At 47.1% G+C, this 18,370-nt stretch overlaps 1 protein-coding gene across 7 annotated transcripts in view; it reads left to right on the forward strand.

The window, feature by feature from the left end:
• ACACB (acetyl-CoA carboxylase beta) overlaps positions 1-18,370 on the forward strand; it is a 170,154-nt gene that overhangs the window by 97,996 nt on the left and 53,788 nt on the right. For 6 of the 7 annotated variants that reach the window (XM_077954887.1, XM_077954888.1, XM_015152720.3 and 3 more), the window contains 7 exons: positions 756-901; positions 3,130-3,280; positions 4,904-5,038; positions 9,280-9,426; positions 11,690-11,878; positions 14,610-14,710; positions 18,218-18,306. In XM_077954887.1, the coding sequence (XP_077811013.1) occupies positions 756-901; positions 3,130-3,280; positions 4,904-5,038; positions 9,280-9,426; positions 11,690-11,878; positions 14,610-14,710; positions 18,218-18,306 (958 nt within the window). The remainder of the gene's footprint in view (positions 1-755; positions 902-3,129; positions 3,281-4,903; positions 5,039-9,279; positions 9,427-11,689; positions 11,879-14,609; positions 14,711-18,217; positions 18,307-18,370) is intronic. The other variant, XM_077954889.1, reaches the window with a different exon arrangement.

Here is an 18,370-nt window from a genome sequence, read left to right on the forward strand (position 1 = left end):
CCTGGGCAGAGCTGGGTCTGGGGAGCAGAGCCCTAGTCTACGTTCAGGTGTCTTAGTCCATTTGGGCTACTGTCATAAAATACCAAAGACTGAGTGGCTTCTAAACCACACACTGTATGTCTCACAATTCTCTAGGCTGGGAAGGTCAAAATCAAGACACTGGCAGATTTGGTATCTACTGAGGACCTACCTTTCATTTCATAGATGCTGTCCTTTCACTATGTCCTTAGATGTCAGAAAGGGGCCATGGAGCTCTACAGGGCATCTTATATAAGGGCACTAATTTCTTTTACGAGGGCCCCACCTTCATGATCTAATCACCTCCCAAAGGCTCCACCTCCTAAAGCCATCACATTAGGGGTTGGGATTTCAACTTATGAATTTTGTGGGGACACAAACATTTAGTCCATTGCACCTGGCTGCTGGTGGAGTCTCTGAGGCTGCCTCACCCAGAGTAAGAGCTGGAGACAGGAATCAGAAGGGAGACTAGCCCCAGAGGGCATGCAGTCGACAACATGGCTTGACAGCGACTATATTACCCACAGGCAGGTGTGGCTTGCTACTTCAGGCCTCCCCCAGCCCCATCAGCAGCTGCTCCCTTGGCAGGGATTGTGAGGGCTGGATCCAAGAGACAGGGGTGTTCATCCTGGCCCTCTGTGGTGGACAACCAGCTCTTGTTTGTTGTTAGTGGGGCCACACAGTGCTCTGGGAGCACATCCTGAACCCAGGCGGTGACAAGGGGCCTGTCCCCACAGGTGGCCCGGCAGTCTCTGACCATGTTCGTTCTCATCATGAATGGCTGCCACATCGAGATTGATGCCCACCGGCTGAACGATGGGGGGCTCCTGCTCTCCTACAATGGGAACAGCTACACCACCTACATGAAGGAAGAGGTTGACAGGTTCGTGGGGGTGCGAGTCCCACTGTGGGCTGGGTGTGCACAGCTCTCTGTCCTAGGCATGGAAAACCCAGTGCTGGCCTCTGTGCAGATCCACGGGTGTTCGAGAAGGCACCTCTCCAGTAAATTCCGGGGGCGTGCAGAGAAGCTAATCTCTTGGTTGGAATTCTGTGCAACTGGCAGATATTTAGGGGAGGATCCTAGGGGCCCTTTTCTAGTAACCTGGTTGGTGGGGATTCAGAGCTGAACGGGACATGACTCCCAGCTCCAGTGGCCTGCAAGGTGTGTGACGAGGTGCCTGCTGCCTGTGCATCTGAGCTCCGGCATCCACCCAGTTAGCGCGGCAGTGCCCTACCAAGCTCCTCCGTACCAGGCGCTGTGCTAGGTGTTGGGATAGCATTCTGGGTGCGACTTGCCGAGCTTCCAGCCCATTGGGGAAGATGACACACTGAACAAACAGTGGCAGGAAAGGGTGTTGTGTACCTGACGAGTAACACACAAGATGTCCTGGAAGCTCTTAGCACAGGGGCTCGTGAGATAGTGAGATAGGCCCCAAAGATGCTCTGCCTCCAGTGTGTCTGATCACACCGAGGTCACGCAATGAAACAGACCCGGCCAAGGTGACAAAAGGAGAGGGGATGTCTGAAAAGTCTGAAAAGCTCCAGTTAGAGAGTGGAGACTTTTTAATCCTTAATATTTGGGAAGAAGGCAGACTAGGTTTATGCCAGAGTAATGTTTTGTTATCCCCCTTTTTTTTTTTTTTTGAGAGAGGGTCTCGCTCTGTCACCCAGGCTGGAGTACAGTGGTACCATCATGACTGCAGCCTTGACTTCCTGGGCTCCAAGATGATTCCCTCACCTCAGTCCCCCAAGTTGCTGGGACTACAAGGACATGCCACCACGCCCAGCTAATTTTTGTACTTTTTGTAGAGACGGGGTTTTGCCATGTTGCCCAGGCTGGTCTTGAACTTCTGGACTGAAGCAGTCAGCCAGCTTCGGCCTCCCAAAGTGCTGGGATTGCAGGCATGAGCCACCGCACCCTGCCTGTTATCTCTTTTTCAACCCGTGTTCTATCTGCCAAGAATATTCAGGATTATTATAGGTTCCACTCTCCCCAGTTCAAAGGTTAAGACTTTGAGTCAGTAAATATTTGTTGAATCATATCCACTGATTGATTTTTCTGCGTCAGGCCCTGTTGGAAGTATGTCAGTAAAAGGAACCAGCTTTCAGCCAAAAAAGGGTCACATCCTTTTTATTATTTTATTTTAAAGACTGGTTCTCGGCTGGGCGCAGTGGCTCACGCCTGTCATCCCAGCACTTTGGGAGGTCGAGGCGGGTGGATCACGAGGTCAGGTGATCGAGACCATCCTGGCTAACATGGTGAAAGCCTGTCTCTGCTAAAAAATACAAAAAAAATTAGCCTGGTGTGGTGGCAGGTACCTTAGTCCCACCTACTTGGGAGGCTGAGGCAGGAGAATGGTATGAACCCAGGAGGCGGAGCTTGCAGTGAGCCGAGATCACGCCACTGCACTCCAGCCTGGGCGACAGAGCAAGACTCTGTCTCAAAAAATAAAAAATAAAAAATAAAATAAAGACTGGTTCTCACTCTGTTGCCCACCCTGGGCAAGAGTGAGACCCTGATCACTTGAGTCCAGAAGTTTGAGACTAGCCTGGGCAACATGGCAAAACCCCATCTCTATAAAATATAACAATTAGCCAAGTGTAGTAGCACAAATCAGGGGGTTGTGATGGGAGGATCACCTGACCCCAGGGAGGTCGAGACTTCAGTGAACCATGATTGTGTCACTGCACTCCAGCCTGGGTGACAGAGTAATTATAGCTCACAATAGCCTTGAACTCCTGGGCTTAAAGGATTCTCCTGCCTCAGCCTCCTGAGTAGCTGGGACTCCTGGCATGTGCTACCATGCCCAGCTAATTTTTTTTTTTTTTTAATTTTTTGTAGAGACTGGGTCTCATTGTGTTGCCCAGGCTTGTCTTAAACTCCTGTCCTCAAGCGATCCTCCTACCTCGGCCTCACAAAGAAAGCATCACAGCCTTTTGTTCACCGACCTCACTCTCAGTGTCTCTGAGATAACTATCAAATGCCACCCTTTGGGAATGTAGAGGGTACACTCCCCCTTTAGGAAGGGGAAATGGTATTGAAAGCCGGACTACGGCTTGCTGGGTTGATGGTCCTCATCAGTCTCCCTACCCACTCCTCCTCTCTCCCAGTTACCGAATTACCATCGGCAATAAGACATGTGTGTTTGAGAAGGAGAATGATCCTACGGTCCTGAGATCCCCCTCGGCTGGGAAGCTGACACAGTACACAGTGGAGGACGGGGGCCACGTTGAGGCTGGGAGCAGCTACGCTGAGATGGAGGTGACTGCAGAGCCGGCCGTGGGGAATCCTGAACCCTCAAACCCTCACTCCTCTGGCTTTGTCCCATGTCTGAACAAAGAGGCCTACTTCTCCCCTTGGCCACTGTGTGCAAATTCCTAAGGGAGTCAGTCTGTGGGTTTCAGCCAAATCCCCTGAAGTATTCAAAGAAAAAAACTTCAAAAAATGCACACCTCCCCAGGAATGAGTAAGAAGGTTAATGACACAGAAACTGGATACAGAGAATATGGGAACTGTCTGTACTATTTACAAAACTGTTCTGTAAACTGTTCTGTAAATCAGTTTCCTTGATTTTTTTTTTTTTTGAGGCAGTCTCAGTGTCACCCAGGCTGGAGTGTGGTGGCGTGATCTCGGCTCACTGCAAACTCCGCCTCCTAGGCTCAAGTGATCCCCCCACCTCAGCCTCCCAAGTAGTTGGGATTGCAGGCACGCACCACCCCGCCTGACTTAATTTTTTGTATTTTTGTTAGAGACAGGGTTTCGTCATGTTGCCCAAGCTGTTCTCAAACACCTGAGCTCAGATGATCCACCTGCTTTGGCCTCCGAAATAATAACAATTATTATCAATCATTGATTAAATATTAAATATTGACCCCAGCAGTGATCGAAAGGTGTTCAGCCAATACTTGCAAAGCTGTAACCATGTGGCAGGTGCTGTTCTGAGTATTTTACTGATCTTTATTTTTTAACCTTCCCAGCAACTGTATGAGATGGGCACAAATGTGGTCCCCATTTTATAAAAAAGCTGGGCCCAGGCAGGCTAAGAAACTCGCTGGAGGTCACACAAAGCCAAGATGCAAATCTGGAAAATAACAATAATAGCAATGAAAATACAGCAATAATAGTAGCTACTGCGTATTGACCTGCTGCATGGCAGGATCTGCATCTCATTTAATCCTCATAAGAGCCCTAAGAGGTGAAACTGTCATTATTCCTCATTTTACACTTGGGGAAACTGAGGCTCAAGGAGGGAAGCCACTTCTGAAGATCACAGAGGTATTGTGGGGGGCGGGACCTGGGATTCTAGTCTAGGCCTGGCTGACTTGGGTGCCCAAGCTGTGAACTGCCAAGCAAGAGAGGCAGCGTAGTCCTGGCTCTGCAGCCGACACCATGGTGACAAAGCTCATGCCATCCACGTATCCAGACACTCAGAGAGGCACATTGAAAGGGCTGATGAGCAGATTCTTCATTTCACAGAGTGTTCCCTGAGGGTTGTCTAAGTGCCTTTAATAAAACAAACTGTTCACAAAATGTTTGACTTATGCAGTACATTTTAGGAACGTGTATATGAACACTCTATGTAACATGATTTAACAGTATTTCTAAGAGAGAGAAGACCCCCCTTTGGAAATAAACATCAGTTTCCATATCTGTAAATGGGCATCACAAACACCTCCTTGGCTGGCTTTGCAGAGTGAATGGCACTTGCCTGGTGCATAGCAGGCTTCCAGTAAAGGTCACTTTTCCTTGTCCCTTCTGCCTGAACACTGCCCAGGGAGTCATTCCATTTAGATGACGAGTCCCTGCTCCGGCATCACTAGTTCTGGGTGGCTCTGGGTGTCAATCCTGACAGGCTCTGTACTATTTCTTCTTTTTACGAAATAGGTGATGAAGATGATCATGACTCTGAACGTGCAGGAAAGTGGCCGGGTGAAGTACATCAAGCGTCCAGGGGCCGTGCTGGAAGCAGGCTGCGTGGTGGCCAGGCTGGAGCTTGATGACCCTTCTAAGGTCCACCCGGTATGTGGTTCCACGGCCCAAGTGCTCTGGCTGGTGCAGGTGCACTTGCAGCCTCCGCTGGTTCAGTGAGACAGGTAGACTCAAGGCTGATAGCTCTTCTGCTTCCACCTGCAGACGGAGCTCATCTCAGCAGCCACCGTGATGGTGCAGAAACACAAGGAAGCTGCACCCTGCTTTGCTCAGATCCCTCTCTGCGGCTCTCCATCCTGCTTAGAGTAAAACCCAGTTTCTGCCAGTGACCTACAAGACCCCAAATGAGCTGTTCCCTGCTTTCTTCTCTGCCTTCCTCCTCTGTCCCTCTCCCCATCACTTACTTGAATACACTGGATCCCTCCCTCCTGGGGGCTGTCCTCTCTGCCATGAAGGACCTACCCCAGACTTTTCAGGGATCACTCCCAACTCCTAGGAGCTTTGATTCCAATGTCTTCCCCTCAATGAGGGCATTCTTGATCACTGACCACCTTTTCTTTTTAATAGACTTAATTTTTAGTATAGTTTTAGATGTACAGAACAGTTATGTAAATAGTACAGAGTTCCCATATTGTCTGTAGCCAGTTTCCCTGTCATTCATTTAATTATTATTCAATTAATTGTCGGTCTTCTTCTTCTTCTTCTTCTTCTTTTTTTTTTTTTTTTGAGACAGAGTCTTGCTCTGTTGCCCAGGCTGGAGTGCAGTGGCATGATCTTGGCTCACTGCAACCTCTGCCTCCCTGGTTCAAGTGATTCTCCTGCCTCAGCCTCCTGAGTAGCTGGGGATTATAGGCATGTACCACCACACTGGCTAATTTTTTTATTTTTAGTAGAGACAGGGTTTCGCCATGTTGGCCAGGCTGGTCTTAAACTCCTGACCTCAGGTGGTCCACCCTTCTCAGCCTCCCAAAGTGCTGGGATTACAGGTGTGAACCACTGCACCTGGCCTCAATTAATTACTATTATTATCAATTTACTATTATTAATTTAACTATTATTGCACGAGCATGGTCCATTTGGCATATTTAATGAACCAATATCGATATATTAGGTATTATTGTTTAAGAATAATAATTAACTGTTTTAAATTTAACTATTATTGCAATAGTATGGTCCATTTGTCACATTTAATGAACCAATATTGGTACATTATTGTTCACTCAGATTTCCTTAGTTCATTTTTTAAAAATTATGGTTAAATACACATAACATGAAATTCACTGTCTTAGCCATTTTTAAATGTTCTCTTCAGCAGTATTAAATACATTCACATGGTTGCACAACCATCACCATCATCCATCTCCAGCACTTGCAAAACTAAAACTTGACACTCATTAAATAGTAACTCCCTCCTCCCTCCTCCCTCCAGCCCCTGGAAACCACTATTCTGCTTACTCTCTATCAATTCAACTCCTCTAGGTGCCTCATATAGGTGGAATCTATATAGTATCTGACCTTTTGTGACTACATTTAGTATAATGTTTCCAAGTTTCATCCATCTTATAGCATGTGGCAGAATGTCCCTGTTTTTTTAAGGCTGCATAATATTCCCTTGTAGGGGTATATCACATTTTGTTTATTGACTCATCCACTGATAGACACTAGGATTGTTTCTACCTTTTGGCTACTGTGAATAAGGCAGCTATGGACATGAGTGTACGATTTTCTTAGTTTTTACCTAATGTTCAGGATCCCATCCAGGTTAGCGCATTGCATGTAGTTGTCATGTCTCTTTCAACCGTCCTTTAAAAAATTGTGCTCACCTCTACCCATGTGTGAACACACACCACACCTCACAGAGACGACCTCACTGATTGTCTTCTTGGTTTATTATTTGGCCTCCAGGAGACTGGAAACACCAGGAGAACAGGGCTTTTTGGCTTTCTTGCTCACTGCTGGGTCCCCAGTGCCAAAAACAGGAGCTGGTACGTCAGAGGTGCTCTGTAAATATTGGTTGTTGGATGAACGTATAGCAGTGCAGGTGCCGGGGCCATCACCCTCTCCTCAGGACCACTAGGGGGTGCACCAGAGTCATGTGACCCTGAGCTCAGGCTCTTGGGGGGACCTCCAATTTAGATTCCTGTTAATTTTTCAGCGTTTGTCAAGCCCTGTCATTACCTATGAGTCCCTGAGGTCAAGGACTACTTTCGATGTTCCTGTTGTGATCCTGGGGCTTAGCACAGTGCTCGGGGCATAATGGGTGCTGAGAAATAATAAGTCTTGATGAATGAATGAATGTTTACACCCTCCTAAGCAAGACTCTAAAATAATTAGTACATCTGTCCAGCAAAAAAATTATTTACAAATATCACATTGTCTCTTTTCTCCAGAGTATTCTATTGATTGTATTTGTTTTCTTTTTTAAAAAAATTATAATTATAGGTACATAATAGGTGTATATATTTATGGGGTACATGTGACCTTTTAATATAGGCATACAGTCTAATAATAGGTGTATATGTTTATGGGGTACATGTGACCTTTGATATAGGCATATACTGTCTAATAATCAAATCAGGGTGATTGGGATATCTATCACCTCAAGCATTTATCATTTCTTTGCGCTAGGAACATTCCAATTCTACTCTTTTGGTTATTTTAAAATATACATTCAATTTTAATTGACTATAGAGTCACCCTGTTGTGCTATCAATACTAGATCTTTTTTTTTTTTTTTTTGAGATGCAGTTTCGCTCTGTCACCCAGGTTGGAGTGCAGTGGCGTGATCTTGGCTCACTGTAACCTCCACCTCCAGGGTTCAAGCGATTCTCGTGCCTCAGCCTCCCGAGTAGCTGGGACTTCAGGCACCTGCCACCATGCCCGGCTAATTTTTGTATTTTTAGTAGAGACGGGGTTTCACCATGTTGGTCAGGCTGATCTCGAACTCCTGACCTCAGGTCATCCGCCTGCCTCGCCCTCCTGAAGTGCTGGAATTACAGGTGTGAGCCACCACGCCCAGCCTCAATACTAGATCTTATTCATTCTATTGAACTGTATTTTTGTACCCATTAACCATCCCCACTCCCACCAGCCCCATTACCCTTCCCAGACCCTGGCAACCATCATTCTATGTTCTATTTCCATGAGTTCATTTGTTTTAATTTTCTACACTCACATGTGAGTGAGAACATGCTAAATTTGTCTTTCTGTGCCCAGATTATTTCACATACTAATCTGATATCCTCCAGTTCCATCCATGTTGCTGCAAATGACTGTTGTTACAATTCTTTTCATTAGCCTCTCTCTTTTTTTTTTTTTTTTTTTTGAGACAGAGTCTCACTCTGTCACCCAGGCTGGAGTGCAGTGGCATGATCTCGGCTCACTGCAACCTCCACTTCCTGGGTTCAAGCAATTCTCCTGCCTCAGACTCCCGGGTAGTCTGAGTACAAACAAGCACAAACAAGTAGCTGGGACTACAGGTTTGTGCCACCATGCCTGACTAATTGTTGTATTTTTAGTAGTGATGGAGTTTCACTAGGTTGGCCAGGCTGATCTTGAACTCCTGGCCTCAAGCAATCCGCCCACCTTGGCCTCCCAAAGTGCTGGGATTACAAAGGTGAGCCACTGCGCCTGGCATCATTAGTCTCTTTAGGGAGTTCCCAAAGCTAGGAATAGACTGGGCCTTTTTGAATCAGTGGGCAGGTCCAGGTACCTGCACTGTGATTCCTTTCAGCACACATTTCCTGTGCTGGGTTAATAAGGTAGGGCCTGGCCACCCATTCCCTGAGCCTCACGTAAATGCTTGTGAGACAGACTGGGAGATCAAGTAATTTTACTTGGTGAGTGTAGTTAGAACACTGCCCTTGGCCCTGGGCTGTGGGGGCCCAGATGGAGAAGCCATGATCAGACTGTGGAGGAAAACAGAATTTCACTCAATTTCCCAGGCTGGAGTGCAATGGCACAACCTTGGCTCACTGCAACCTCCGCCTCCCAGGTTCAGTTGATTCTCCTGCCTCAGCCTCTGGAGTAGCTCAGATTACAGGCACGCGCCACTGTGACTGGCAAAATTTTTTGTGTATTTTTAGTAGAGATGGGATTTCGCCATGTTGGCCAGGCTGGTCTCGAACTCAAAAGGAATGGTTTGGAAAACCCACATAGGGGTGTGAGTTTGGCCATTTTAACTTTCCAGTACATTGTCTTCGATTTTTTCCTCAGGCCTCATCCTCACTTGATATGGAAGCCAGCGGATCTGCCCCACCTCCTGTTCTGCCCCGTCCCATTTGGGATTCCCAGAGTTTTCCTGACCTGTCATTCTTGTGGTGTCTCATCAGGCTGAACCGTTCACAGGAGAACTCCCTGCCCAGCAGACACTGCCCATCCTTGGAGAGAAACTGCACCAGGTCTTCCACAGCGTCCTGGAAAACCTCACCAACGTCATGAGTGGCTTTTGTCTGCCGGAGCCCATTTTTAGCATAAAGGTAAAGTCACCTATGAGCGCAGGCATGTAGATCCGTGTGGAGAGTCAGGTCTACCCCATGACAGCAGAGGTCATTAGTAAGAAATGAGAAAATGGTCGGTCTTCTGTTGTTTTTATTTTATTTGTTTTGTTTTTTGAGACAAAGTCTCACTCTGTCGCCCAGGCTCACTGCAGCCTCAACCTCCTGGGCTCAAGAGATCCTCCCACCTCAGCCTCCCGAGTAGCTGGGACTATAGGTACACCCCACCACGCCCGGCTAATTTTTTGTATTTTTGTAGAGATGGAGTTTTACCGTGTTCCCCAAGCTGGTCTGAGACTCCCGGGCTCAAGTGATCCACCTGCCTGGGCCTCCCAAAGTGCTGGGATTACAGGCCTGAGCCACTGCACCCAGCCCCTCTGTTGTGTTTATGAAGGACCTGTCCTCAGGGAATTCCTCAATTCGATTGCAAACATTGGCCTGACGTTTTCTCCTTGATCGTAAACTGGGCTTGTAGCAGTTCAGCTGAAAACTGAGAATACTCCAGTAGGACGTTAAGGAAGGAGTCAGTGGGGGTCACCCCCCTTAAGGAGATGACGGACAAGGCCCTTTGTTTGAAACACACCTCTGTTCGCCGTTCACCCTTGCTGGGTCTCATCTATTCACTCAGTAAAGAAACAAGAAGTTCTCTGATTTGCAGACCTCCTTGAAAGACCCGTGATGCTCGTAACAGTGACTAGTGATGATGAAAATCATGGCGATGATGATAATAATTGCCAATGCTTAGCAAGTATGTACCATGTGTCACCCTTTTTTTTTTTTTTGAGATGGAGCCTTGCTGTGTCACCCACACTGGAGTATGGTAGCACAGTCTTGTCTCACTGCAACCTCTGCCTCCCAGGTTAAAGGGATTCTCCTGCCTCAGCCTCCTGAGTAGCTGGGATTACAGGCACGTGCCACCTATACCCAGCTAATTTTTGTTTTTTTTTTTGGTAGAGATGGGTTTTTACCATGTTGACCAGGCTGGTCTTGAACTCCTGACCTCAGGTGATTCACCCACCTCGGCCTCCCAAAGTGCTGGAATTACAGGCATGAGCCACCATGCCCACTGTGTCACCTTCTAACTACTTAAAAGTTCAGTTATTTCATGCTCCCAGCAACCGATAAGGTAGGAACCCTTATTTCCTTTTACAGTTGAGGCAACTGAAGCACACAGGGACTAAGAGACTTGCCGTGCTTCATACGTGAGGAGGCAAAGATGAGATCTGAACCATGGCCATCAGGATTCTGACTCTGTGCTCTTCACCCCATGTTATGCTGCCTGATGATTATTGACATCATTGCAACTTTTTTTTTTTTTTTTTGAGATAGGGTCTTGCTTTGTCTCCCAAGCTGGAGTGAAACAGTGCTCACTACAACCTCGACCCCCTGGGCTCAAGCAATCGTTCCACTTCAGCCTCCCAAGTAGCTGGGGTTACAGGCACCTGCCACCATGCCCAGCTAATTTTTTGTAGAGATGGGGTCTCACCATGTTGCCCAGGCTGGTCTCGAACCCCTGGGCTCAAGTGATCCTCCTGCCTTGGCCTCCCAAAGTGTTGGGATTGCAGACATGAGCCACTGCACTCCACAATAATTGCAACCTTTATTACTTGGGGTGCTTCGCAGTTTATGTATCAGTTCACTTTGAAACCTCACAACCACACTGGGGCGTTGGCCCCATTGTCATTGTCATCCAAAGACCATCAGCATTGGCTACTGAGACACCCTGGAAACAGCATAGGGCAGCAGTTCAGTCTCAGGAGCTGAACAGCCTGGGTTTGCCTCCTAGTTTTGCTTCTTACTAGCTAAGTGACTTTGGTTAACTTAACTAATCTCTCTGTGTTTCAGTTGCCTCAACTGCAAAATGGACAAAATCATTAGACCTCCTTTGTAGGGTTGCTTTTAGGGATCAAATGAGAACATGTAAAGAAAGGTCCTAGAACACTGTACTAAGCTAGTATACAAGAAACATCAACTCATCACGTGACCTTATGTTTGATCCCCCCAATGCTGGCTTTCTGATGCACAGAGAGGGGGAGTCAGGGTCCTCCTATGTGGGAAAACTGAGTATTCCATGTGGTCAGGGGCCGTTCCACTCTGGACTGCCCCAGAGGCTGCTGGGTCTGGATCTTCAGCCACTTGAGTGCATGGGGTCAGGATGGGTTGAGCTGTGTTGGGTGCCCTGTTGTGGGGGGTGGTGCCCATGCCCATGCAGGGCTGGGGGCTGATGCTGTGGTCCCCGCTTCAGTTGAAGGAGTGGGTGCAGAAGCTCATGATGACCCTCCGGCATCCGTCACTGCCGCTGCTGGAGCTGCAGGAGATCATGACCAGCGTGGCAGGCCGCATCCCGGCCCCCGTGGAGAAGTCAGTCCGCAGGGTGATGGCCCAGTATGCCAGCAACATCACCTCGGTGCTGTGCCAGTTCCCCAGCCAGCAGGTACGTGCTCCCCCACCAAGCCCCACCCCACCAGGATGGTCACACTGGGCCGGCTCCCAGTCTGGCTCCATATCTGGCCTCTGATCAAGTTGAACTCCTTGAGACCCACTTATAGCCTAACATATCAGGCTGAGGGTTTCCTTTCAAGCCTCATCTGCAGAATCCCATCATTTACTCAAAGCAACAGTTGTTTGAATGAACATCAACATTCCTTAGGTCTTATTGCGTAAAACTCAAGATTCCGATGGAGTTGATGCAGATGGAGTGAGCATTTCCCAAAAAAATAAACTGGCTGACATCATTAGAGGAAACTGCAAGTTTTTTTATTTTTGTTTTTTCACTGGTTTGCAGCTTTGATTTTCCGTCCCTGGATTTCGTAGGTGATCATCTGGGAGCTCCATGTGTGTGTGTGTATATATATATATATATACACACACATACACACACACACCCCCATATATATATATATATATAGTATTTTAAGAACTGTACTGAGGTCGGGTGCAGTGGCTCACTCCTATAATCCCAGCACTTTGGGAGGCCGAGGTAGGTGGATCATTTGAGGTCAGGAGTTTGAGACCAGCCTGGCCAACATGGTGAAACCCCATCTCTACTAAAAATACAAAAATTAGCCAGGCATGGTAGCACGCACCTGCAGTCCCAACTACTCAGGAGGCTGAGGCAGGAGAATTGCTTGAACCCAGGAGGCAGAGGTTGCAGTGAGCCGAGATTGCACCACTGCGCTCCAAAAAAAAGAATGTACTGAGATGTCTCATCTTAATCTAGTTGCATTTGTGAACACGTTAAAAAAAAGAATGGAAGCCATTCCAGGGTAGTATGAAATATCTCTGTTATTTACACACTGGCCTTGCGTTGCTCATTTTGTTGTGGTTGTTGGTTTTGTGGGGCATTTGAAAGGCATTTGCACTGGGAAGAGCCCCTCTGCCTATTGGCCTTCCTGCCCTCTGGTGAGAGGGTTCCTCACCATCGTCATCCACCCGCCCACACATTGGTGATTTGGGAAACCAGAGGACAGTGTCGTTCAGGCCATTCTCAGAGGTTAGCAGTTCTAAGGGCTGGAATATTGTCCAGCCAAAGAAAGAAAGAATACTGATTCATGCTTCCACGTGGATGAAGCATGAATTGTGCTAAGGGAAATAAGCCAGGCACAAAAGACCACATATTATGTGATATTATGTGATTCCTTTTTTTTTTTTTTTTTTTTGAGACCTCCCGAGTAGTTGGGATTACAGGCGTACACCACCATTCCCAGCTAATTTTTTGTTTTTTTAGTGGAGATGTGGTTTCACCATGTTGCCCAGGCTGGTCTTGAACTCCTGACCTCAGGTGATCTTCCTGCCTCGGCCTCCCAAAATGCTGGGATTACAGGCATGAGCCACGGTGCCCAGCCCTGTGTGATTCCATTTTTTATGAAATGTCCAGAATAGGCACATTCATGAAGAAGGAAGTAGATTAGTGACCACCAGGGGCTGCAGTGCAGGGAAAATGGAGAGTGAGCACTAATGACTACGAGGTTTCTTTTTAGAGTGACGAACATGCTTTAACATTAGATGGTGGTGGTAGTTGCACGACTTTATGAATACACTACCAACCACTGAATGTACACTTTAAAGGGAGATGGTGGAATATGATGGTATGTAAGGTATATCTGAACTAAAAAATAACAAAAACCAAACTCTAGAGGATCCTAACTGAAAAAGTACACACTTGGAACTTTCAGGAATTTGTCATTGATCCAGGTTTTTTTTTCTTTAAAAATATTTTTGATGCCAAAGGCAATATACCAATAACATTACGTCTAATGATAAAGACAGGACCCTTCCCCACCGGCACCCTGGTTTTTGCTAGAGTGGGACATTCCCATCTCCTCATTCCCCATCCCGTTCATATGTGCAGACCGGTAGAAGTCGAATGTGTGCACTTCTCCATGTGATTGCTGGCATTTTGAGCGCTTGAATTCCTCACCGTTGAAGGGATGAACAGGGGTGTTGCAGGGTAGCTGGAAGGCTTTGGGCCTGGAATTTTCAATCTTCAAATGAGCCTTGGATGGGACCTCCCTGGGAGGCTGTGGTGGGTCCTGTAGGTCAGCAGTTCCCAACCTTTTTAGCACCAGAGACCGGTTTTGTGGAAGACAGTTTTTCCACAGACCGGGGACGGGGGTGGTTTCGGGATGATTCAAGCACGGACCGGGGAGGGGGATGGTTTCGGGATGATTCAAGTGCGTTACATTTATGGTGCACTTTATTTCTATTATGATTACATTGTAATATATAATGAAATAATTATACAACTCACCATAATGTAGAATCTGTGAGAGCCCCAGGCCTGTTTTCCTGCACCTAGACGGTCCCATCTGGGGGTAATGAGAGATAGCAACAGATCATCAGGCCTCAGATTCTCATAAGGAGCATGCAACCTAGATCCCTCGCAGGCGTGGTTCACAGCAGGGTTTGCACGCCTGTGAGAATCTAATGTTCCCGCTGATCTGACAGGAGGTGGAGCTCAGATGGTAATATGAGCAATCGGGGGCTGTAAATACAGACGAAGCTTCGCTCCTTCTTCCACTGCTTACCTCCCGCTGTTCAGCCAGTTCCTAACAGGCCATAGACCGGTGCTGGTTTGGGTACTGGTTTGGGGACCCCTGCTTTAGGGGACTGCTGTGTGGCATGTGGATCATCAGCAGTCAGATCTGTCTTGTCTTCCCATCCAGATAGCCACCATCCTGGACTGCCACGCGGCCACCCTGCAGCGGAAGGCTGACCGAGAGGTCTTCTTCCTCAACACCCAGAGCATCGTGCAGTTGGTCCAGAGGTAAATCCTAGGTCTCCCCATGGGATGTGGTTGTCACCTGATCGTCGCATGCATTGTACCAGGGTGGTGCTCTGGGGCTGTCTTCCGGGCAGGCTTGTACTGCGAGAAAGTGCGTTATGGTCCTGCCGTGCCATTACTAACAGCAGAACCCTGGGTAAGGCACTTTACTTCTGTGAAGCTGTTTGCCGGCTGGCAAAATGGAAATAAAAACACTTTTCAAGACAAGTTGTTTGGATTATAAAGGAATGAATTTTTTTTTTTTTTTTTGAGACAGAGGCTCCTTCCCACAGAGGAGAGCAGTGGTATGATCTCAGCTCGCTGCAACCTCTGCCTCCCAGGTTCAAGCGATTCTCCTGCTTCAGCCTCCCGAGTAGCTGGGATTACGGGCAATTTTTGTACTTTTTGTAGAGACGGGGTTTCACCATATTGGCCACACTGGTCTCGAACTCCTGACCTCAAGTGATCCACTCACCTCGACCTCCCAAAGTGCTGGGATTACAGGCGTGAGCCACCATGTCTGGCCTATAAATGTATTAAGTTTTGTGAAGTGCTGACAAATAGTAAATACTTGATAGTTACATTAGATTGAGACAATGTGGTGAAATAGCTTTATGTATGATAAAAGACTGCACAAATTGTTATCATTGTGGCTTTTGGGACAATTGCAAAGAAAAGTGAATGAATAATTTGAATTTGTCTCAAGTAGTTTTTTTATTGTACAGGGGTTTTCTGCTGCAGGACTATTCTGATGACAAAAGGATTTTTTTTTCTTTTTTTTTTTTTTGAGATGATGTCTCAGTCTGTCGCCCAGGCTGGAGTGTAGTGGCACGATCTTGGCTCACTGCAAGCTCCGCCTCCTGGGTTCATGCCATTCTTCTGCTGCCTCAGCCTCCTGAGTAGCTGGAACTACAGGCGCCTGCCATCATGCCCGGCTAATTTCTTTTTTGTATTTTTAGCAGAGACCGTGTTTCACCGTGTTAGCTAGAATGGTCTCAATCTCCTGACCTTGTGATCTGTCTGCCTCAGCCTCCCAAAGTGCTGGGATTACGGCGTGAGCCACCACGCCTGGCCGACAAAAGGATTTTCTGCCACTTTTCACGAAAAATCCACCTAGCAAGAAAGCTTTCCTTATGAAGACAATCAGGGCCAGGTGCTGCGGCTCATGCCTGTAATCCCAGCATTTTGGGAGGCCAAGGCAAGAGGACCACTTGAGGCCAGGAGTTGGAGACCAGCCTTGGTGATGTAGCGGGACCCTGTCTGTACAAAAAAAAGAGAAAAAAAAAGAGTCAGGCATGGTGGTGTGTACCTATAGGCCTAGCTACTTAGGAGGCTGAGGTGAGAGGAGTGCTTGATCCCAGGAGTTTGAGGTTGTAGTGAGCTGTGATCATGCCATTGCACTCCAGCCTGGGGGACAGAGCAAGACCTTGTCTTTTACGAAAAAGAAAAAAAGGAATCAAAGCATTATTGGATTTAAACCAATAAATTCCAGGCATGTTTCCCATGTGCCAGAAACTCCCAGGTACAAAGAATGTAAGATTGTAGAAAACCGGCCTTCTTTTCAAGGAGCTCCCCAGCTGTCAGGGAGAGATTTTAGTGTGGATTCCCCACAAACTGCAAGTTTCACAGCCAGGGGCTAGGAAGGGAGTCCTCTTAAAACACATCGACTGCTAACCTTAAGCCCATCCTTTAAGCTTCAGAGAAACATCTAGGAAAAATGAATCATTAATAAATTAACTGAATTTTCTGGCAAATTTTCTGTGCTGAACCTAAGTATTAAAACTCTGTCCTGTGTTGTATAAGTATGTGTTTTAAAATCACATTCGGATCAGAGAGTCTTTTAGCATCTTGATCTGTTTTGTTGTTATTTGTTGATGCTGCAGTTAAGCTAGTTTCTACTTCCCCACAACTCAGTGTCACATCTCCTGAGAAACTTGACCCCTGCGTTCAGATTTTTGGAGGAACATCCAGGTTAAAACTTTGTTTTAAAAGAGAAGCGGCTAGGTGCGATGGCTCACACCTATAATCCCAGCACTTTGGGAGGCCACGGCAGGTGGATTGCTTGAGCTCAGAAGTTCGAGACCAGCCTGGGCAATATGGTGAAATCCGTCTACAAAATATACAAAAATTAGCCGGGCATGGTGGTGGGCACCTGTGGTCCCAGCTACTGCAGAGGCTGAGGTGGGAAGATTGCTTGAGCCCGGGAGGCAGAGATGACAGTGAGCTGTGATTGCACCACTGCACTCCAGCCTGGGTGACAGAGCAAGAACCTGTCTCAAAACAAGAAAAAAAAAAGAGAGAAGCAAAATTTACATGGAGATCTTTTGGTAAATGTTTTTCCAGTTTGTCTTTTTAAAATGGTCTCTATACATTGGGTAAGTGATTGAAAAATTTTGTTTTAATGGTTAAAGCTTGCTAAACTTGGCTACCCCGTTCAGTATCCGAAATCTATTAAGGGGTTTGTGTGTTTGTTTGTTTGTTTTTGTTTTTGTTTTCTCTGTGGCCAGAAAGGCGCCCTCCCAAGTATTAGGCTTGGGATCTACTCCGGTTTTGCCTCCAGTTTGATGTGGGACCTTGGGCAGGGCAGTGTTCTTTCTGGCCTGCAGATGAACCAACTCCATATCCTTTGAAGGCCTCAGGATTAGAGGCTGCCTCTAGATACTTTAAAAAAAATTATTTTAAAATTAACTAGTGAATTAATTAATTTTTTAAAATTTATTTTGGGACAAGCTATCGCCCAGGCTGGAGTGCAGTGGTGCGATCGTAGCTCACAACAGCCTTGACCTCTTGGCCTCAAGTGATCCTCTCGCCTCAGCCTCCTATGTAGCCGGGACCACAGTCATGCGCTACCACTCCCGGCTGATTTTTTTGATTTTTTTATAAAGACAAGGTCTCACCTTGTTGCCTAGGCTGCTCTTGAACTTCTGGGCTCAAATGATCCTCCTGCCTTAGCCTTCCAAAGTGCTGGGATTATGGGCGTGAGCCACCGTGACTGGCCTTAATTTTTTGTTTTGTTTTGTAGAAATTGGGTCTTGGCAATATTGCCCAGGCTTGAACTCCTGGGCTCCAGTGATCCTTCCATCTCCATGTCCTTTCTAAAATCCTTTCTGTCTCTCTTTTTTTTGTTTTTTGAGACGGAGTCTTGCTCTGTCACCCAGGTTGGAGTGCAATGGTGCGATCTCAGCTACTGCAACCTCCTCCTTCCAGATTCAAGTGATTCTCCTGCCTCAGCCTCCCGAGCAGCTGGAACTACAGGCGTCTGCCACCACGCCCAGCTAGTTTTTGTATTGTTAGTAGAGACAGGGTTTCACCATGTTGGCCAGGATGGTCTCGATCTCCTGACCTCGTGATCTGCCTGCCTGGGCCTCCCAAAGTGCTGGGATTACAGGTGTGAGCCACCCCGCCCAGCCAATCCTTTCTCTTTTTAAAAATCATAAAAAGAAAATATTAAATATTCAGGTACTCAAGGAAGGGGTGTGAGCATTAAGAGCAGCCTTCCCTTCTCCCCAGATACCGCAGCGGGATCCGCGGCTATATGAAAACAGTGGTGTTGGATCTCCTGAGAAGATACTTGCATGTCGAGCACCATTTTCAGCAAGGCAAGAGATGCTGATGCCAACACCAGTGGGATGGTGGGGGGCTGAGGAGCCTGAACTTTACCTC

Source organism: Macaca mulatta, chromosome 11 (assembly GCF_049350105.2).
Source record: "Macaca mulatta isolate MMU2019108-1 chromosome 11, T2T-MMU8v2.0, whole genome shotgun sequence".
NCBI lineage: Eukaryota > Metazoa > Chordata > Mammalia > Primates > Cercopithecidae > Macaca > Macaca mulatta.